The sequence below is a fragment of the Lathyrus oleraceus genome, chromosome 3, assembly GCF_024323335.1.
Source record: "Lathyrus oleraceus cultivar Zhongwan6 chromosome 3, CAAS_Psat_ZW6_1.0, whole genome shotgun sequence".
NCBI lineage: Eukaryota > Viridiplantae > Streptophyta > Magnoliopsida > Fabales > Fabaceae > Lathyrus > Lathyrus oleraceus.
In genome coordinates, this window is record NC_066581.1 from 331,597,568 (window position 1) to 331,603,459 (window position 5,892).

At 39.6% G+C, this 5,892-nt stretch overlaps 1 protein-coding gene across 1 annotated transcript; it reads right to left on the bottom strand.

The window, feature by feature from the left end:
• Nucleotides 1–248: 248 nt before the first annotated feature.
• On the bottom strand, nucleotides 249–2,106 carry LOC127131131 (uncharacterized). The gene is made up of 4 exons (XM_051060067.1): nucleotides 1,757–2,106; nucleotides 1,454–1,669; nucleotides 954–1,254; nucleotides 249–911 (listed from the first exon to the last, which is right to left on the bottom strand). Exons 1-4 carry the CDS (start codon nucleotides 2,104–2,106, stop codon nucleotides 249–251), a joined length of 1,530 nt encoding a protein of 509 aa, XP_050916024.1.
• Between the last annotated feature and the right edge of the window lie 3,786 nt (nucleotides 2,107–5,892).

Consider the following 5,892-nt stretch of genomic DNA (forward strand, 5'->3'; position numbering starts at 1 on the left):
TTAGCTAATACACTTAGCAAACATAGAAGTTAAACTTCAAACAGCAGCAGCACAAGAGAAGATCAAGCAGAGAGTAACCAGCAACATAACCTCTTGTTTAGAGGACCTTCAACTTCAAAGAAATCTGTTGTCCTAGGGTACAAGTGTTACTCCCCCTTTTTGTCAAAAATGTTGCCAAAGCAACACTTAATATTACAGACAAAAAAAAACTAAAAATACAAGCAATTATCAGAAACACAAGAAATGTTCTAGTCATCTGACTCAGAGTCAGCATCATCATCTGTGCCATCATCAGGACTGGCATCTGCTTCTCCCTCTTGACCTTGTCTTTCAGCTTCTTCTGCAACAGCAGCAGCTTCACCAAATTCTCCACCATCAGCTAGCACATCACCTTCAGTCATCTCCAAAGAGCTAATCAATTTTTCCAAGTTCAGCTTCCTTGCCTCTAATTCCCTGCAGGTTTCTTTGAGCATTGCAATGACATCAGTTTTACCTGGCTGATTGCTTACACGTGATGTCTCACCTGATGTCATGACAATGTCAGGGACATGGGTACCTAGGAACAGCTTATGATTGAAAGACATAGGGCTGTCTCTTTTCTTCACATAATCATTCTCAGTTAAGATGTTTGGAAACTGATTCAAAACAATACCACAGATGAGAGAAGGAAAGGCTATAGGTCCCTTCACACTGAAGCTTCCTGCATGCTTCAAAGTTTGATCAAAAATATAGGAGCCATAGTCAAATTTGGCTTTGGTTCCAACAGCATATATAAACTTTCCAAGCATTACAGCAACTGTAGATTTATGATTGGTGGGCACCCAGTTAGCAGCTCCAATCCTGTGCAGCATTGCATACTTGACACTCAGTTTACTTGCCACCAATTTTCCTTTGAGAGGCCACTTCCTTACCTGATTAGCAGTGATGACTTGACAGATTTTGTTGTCAGTCACCTCAAGCTCAGGTTGAGCTTCATCAGGCCTTCCCAAATACTTGTTGATCACTGAAGGAGAGAAATTTACACACTTGCCTCTCACATACACTTTCCTGAATTCCTTAAACTTGCCATCAGCACATTCTTCAGACAAATTAACAATAAATTCCTTTACCAACATCTCATAGCACTTTGAAAACTGAGTCACAGTCTTCATTAAACCAGCCTCTTGAATAAGATCCATAATATCCTTACAGTCTAAGACATTCTGAGCTAATTCCCTTTCCAAAGCCAGCCTCTTCTGATAAACATATTTCCACCTGTTTACACTTGAAGCAAAATGAAAAGATATGTTGTCAATTGGTACCTCAGGGACACTAGCTGCAAGCTTGCTAGTGGTTGGCTTCTTCTTTGACAGAATGTCAGAGACATTACAAGGAACATCTGAGTCAGACTCAACAACAACAAACTTGGTCTTCTTTTTCTTGGGCACCACTTTGCTCCAAGATTTGGTTGGACCATGAACTTTCCTCTTGAGGGAACTCTCGACTGCCACTGTTGTCTTGGAAGACTTTTGGAACATCAATCTTCTTTCTGGGGGACCTTTGAGCCACAGTTTTCTTTTCTCTCCTAGTCCTAACCCTTTTGGCTATGCTAGGGAGGACAGAGGACAACAACTCATTATCAGAAAATTCCTCCAGGTCTACTGTTTCAGCCTCACAGTTAGGGTTGTCACTGACATCATGAGTGACATGAACTTCCTCACCAGCCACATTATCTAAGGGTTTGTCAACATTTGACTCCTTATGGGCATCAGTTTACTCAACATCATCAGAGATATTCTTTCCTAAAGCCTCAGTATTTTCTTGATCAGCAACACTATCAGGTTCAATAGTGTTTAAGGGAATGGAAACCCCAGGGACCTCATGATTTCCAGACAGTATTCCAGTCACTATAGTGGCAATAGCATTGTGAACATACCTGGAACCTTCTTTGGTTCGTTCCTCAAGAACGATGGATGAGGAGAAGCCTAATACAATTTCTTTAGGTCTTCTTGCATGTGGGGTATTCACAGAGTCAGCAACAGGATCTTCTTTGTTAGGGTTGCTTGGTTCAGCGCTAGGAGAACAAGGCATGTTCTTGGAAGGAGAAGAGTTGGATTGTTGAGACATGATGAGTATCTTAGAGACGAAATGAAAAATTTCTCTAAGAGGATGCTTGCGTGAATGGAAGTTGAAAGAGTGGAAGAAGCAACGCTTGTTGCAAGTGAAATAACTATTATATGTTGACCAATCAGAGCACACTTTCAATTGTTTAATAATTTGAAATATTAAACAATAAACTCCTAACATCCTTAGTTGCTATAATTCCTCAGAAAGACATATTCCCAACTTGCCCCTTAAATTTTCAAACTGAGTAGCATCCAAAGCCTTTGTAAATATGTCAGCAAGTTGTAGTTCAGTTGCCACATGTTCCAAGGTAATCACTTTGTCTTCTACCAGATCTCTTATGAAGTGATGTCTAATGTCAATATGTTTGGTCCTGCTGTGTTGGATAGGATTCTTTGAAATGTTGATGGCACTGAGATTGTCACAGAACAATGTCATGACATTCTGAGTGACATTGTACTCAGTCAGCATCTGTTTCATCCATACCAGTTGGGAACAACTGCTTCCAGCTGCTATGTACTCAGCTTCTGCAGTGGATAATGATACACAGTTCTGTTTCTTGCTGAACCAGGATATAAGATTGTTTCCCAAGAAGAAACATCCTCCTGATGTGCTTTTTCTGTCATCAGCACTCCCAGCCCAATCAGCATCACAATACCCAGATAAGATAGGCTCAGAGCCATGAGAGTAGAGCATACCATAATCATAAGTCCCATTAATATACTTGAGAATCCTCTTGACTTGATTTAAGTGACTCACTTTGGGTTCTGCTTGGTATCTAGCACACGCACCAACTCCATAGGCAATATCAGGTCTACTAGCAGTTAGATATAGTAGGCTACCTATCATGCTTCTATACAAGCATTGATCAATACTAGAACCTCCTTCATCTTTAGTTAACTTTAAATGAGTAGGTGCAGGAGTTCTTTTGTGACTAGCATTATCCATACCAAACTTCTTAACTATGTTCTTGGCATATTTGCTTTGGGAGAGAAACATAGAATCTTCCATCTGTTTAACTTGCAGTCCAAGAAAATAAGTCAATTCCCCAACCAAACTCATTTCAAATTCAGATTGCATCTGGTTAACAAAATGTTTCACCATTCTATCTGACATTCCACCAAAGACAATATCATCCACATATATTTGGGCAATCATGATTTTTCCATCTTCATCCTTCACAAATAAAGTCTTATCTATCCCTCCTTTTTTGTAACCATTAGTAGTTAGAAATTCAGTCAGCCTCTCATACCAAGCTCTAGGAGCTTGCTTCAATCCATACAGAGCTTTCCTCAACTTGTACACATGTTTTGGTAGATTAGGATCACTGGACCCTTTAGGTTGTTCCACATAGACTTCTTCATTCAAATAGCCATTTAAAAAGGCACTCTTCACATCCATTTGGAACAATTTGAACTTCAGAATGCAGGCCACACCTAACAGCAACCTTATTGACTCAAGTCTTGTAACAGGTGCAAAAGTCTCATCAAAATCAACCCCTTCAACTTGAGTATACCCTTGTGCCACTAGTCTTACTTTATTCCTAGTGATTACTCCTTTCTCATCAGACTTGTTCTTGTAAATCCACTTGGTACCAATGATGTTAGTCCCTTCAGGTCTTGGAACTAACTCCCATACTTCATTCCTTTTAAACTGCTCCAGTTCATCTTGCATAGCATTGATCCAATATTCATCAGTCAGAGCTTCTTTCACATTTTTAGGTTCAACCTTGGATACAAAGCAGGAATTTGAGCTATTCTCCCTTGATATGGTAATCACACCACTATTGGGATCTCCTATGATAAGATCCTTAGGGTGGTCTTTCTGAATCCTGATAGAAGGCACCTTGTTGGATGCTTCTAACTCAAGTCCAAGAGGAGTATCATGTACATTTTCTGTTGAAGTCTCATGGAATGTTCCAACATCCTCTATGACATTGGATTCTTCATCTTTATCATCAACAATAACATTTATGGATTCCATCAGGACATTAGTTCTGGAGTTGAAAACTCTGTATGCTCTGCTGTTAGTAGAGTATCCCAGGAATATACCCTCATCACTTTTGGGGTCCATTTTTCTTCTCTGTTCACGATCTGTAAGAATGTAACATTTGCTTCCAAAGATATGAAAGTACTTCACAGTAGGTTTTATGCCTTTCCATACTTCATACAGAGTGGAAGAGGTTCCCTTTCTCAAGGTAACTCTGTTGTGAACATAGCAAGCTGTATTCATAGCTTCAGCCCAAAAGTGCATAGGAAGCTTCTTTGCATGAATCATAGCTCTAGCAGATTCTTGAATAGTTCTGTTCTTCCTTTCAACTACTCCATTTTGCTGAGGAGTAATAGGTGAGGAAAACTCATGACTTATTCCTTCAGATGAGCAGAAATCATCAAACTTGGAATTTTTAAACTCCTTTCCATGGTCACTTCTTATTCTGATAACACAACTATCCTTTTCTCTTTGGAGTCTTATGCATAGATCTTTGAAGACATCAAATGCATCTGATTTTTCTCTGATGAAGCTTATCCATGTGTATCTGGAATGGTCATCAACAACCACATAAGCATATCTCTTTCCACCAAGAATTTCAACCTGCATAGGTCCCATTAAGTCCATGTGCAAAAGTTCTAGAGTTTTGGATGTAGTAGGAAGTCCAAGCTTAGGATGTGACATCTTGGTTTGCTTGCCAACCTTACATTCTCCACAAACTTTTCCTTCATCAATAAGCAACTTTGGGATTCCTCTAACTGCTTCCTTGGATATGATCTTCTTCATTCCTCTTAAATGAAGATGTCCAAGTCTTCTATGCCACAACTTCACTTCCTTTTCTTCCTTGGCTAAGAAGCACATCGAGGAGTAGTTTGAGACTTTAGGTTCCCATAGATAGCAGTTATCTTTGGATCTGGATCCTCTCATAACTTCCTTATTTTCTCCATTTGTCACAACACATTCTTCCTTAGTGAACTGTACATTGAAGCCTTGATCGCATAGCTGGCTTATGCTGATGAGATTAGCAGTTAGTCCTTTTACTAACAACGCATTATTCAGTTTTGGAACTCCAGGACTGTCCAGCTTACCAACACCTTTGATTTTTCCTTTAGCTCCATCACCAAAGGTCACATAACTGGTAGTATGAGGTTGTATATCTACCAATAAGTTATTCATCCCAGTCATATGTCTTGAGCAACCACTATCAAAATACCAGTCTTCTTTGGTAGATGCCCTTAGAGATGTGTGAGCTATTCTAGCAACCCATTGTTGTTTCTTAATAGGGGCATTATGCTTAGGTGCCTTCTGGTTAGGTCTGACTTGAGGGGTCTGGTTAGGATAACCATGCAACCTGTAACAGAAGGGTTTTATGTGACCAAATCTTCCACAATAGTGGCATCTCCATCTTTGAAATTTCTTCTTTTGATGGTTAATCCTCCTGTTTCCATGCTGTTGTGACATTGGTTGTGACTTTTGCTTGATTTTCTGAACTTCAGCCTTTGAGCTTTTGAATTCAGATGAGGATTCCTTAACAAAGCCTAAACCAGACATGGTTCCTGATTTCTGTCCCACCTTTAGAATTTCTTCCAAAGTGTCAGTTCCTTTATTCAGCATTCTGATGGATTTTGTCATTTGATCTAGCTTAGAGGTCAGCAAGGTTATCTCACCATTTAGATCATCTATGACTGTCAGATGCTTCTTCTTCTCAGCTTCCAGCTCCTTGATACGTTTCTTCTGTTTTACTCCTTATAGACACACTTCTGCACTTTTGACACATAACTCTTTATATGAAGCAGCAAG

What these genes read in the sequence shown, in the direction of transcription:
- LOC127131131 (XM_051060067.1), bottom strand. Translation starts at nt 2,106, where the DNA reads ATGTCTCAACAATCCAACTCTTCTCCTTCCAAGAACATGCCTTGTTCT. An exon ending in AATATCTCTGATGATGTTGA is followed by an intron (nt 1,670 to 1,756) that starts GTAAACTGATGC and finishes TCATGATGTCAG; the next exon opens with TGACAACCCTAACTGTGAGG. An exon ending in CCTCAAGAGGAAAGTTCATG is followed by an intron (nt 1,255 to 1,453) that starts GTCCAACCAAAT and finishes AAGTGTAAACAG; the next exon opens with GTGGAAATATGTTTATCAGA.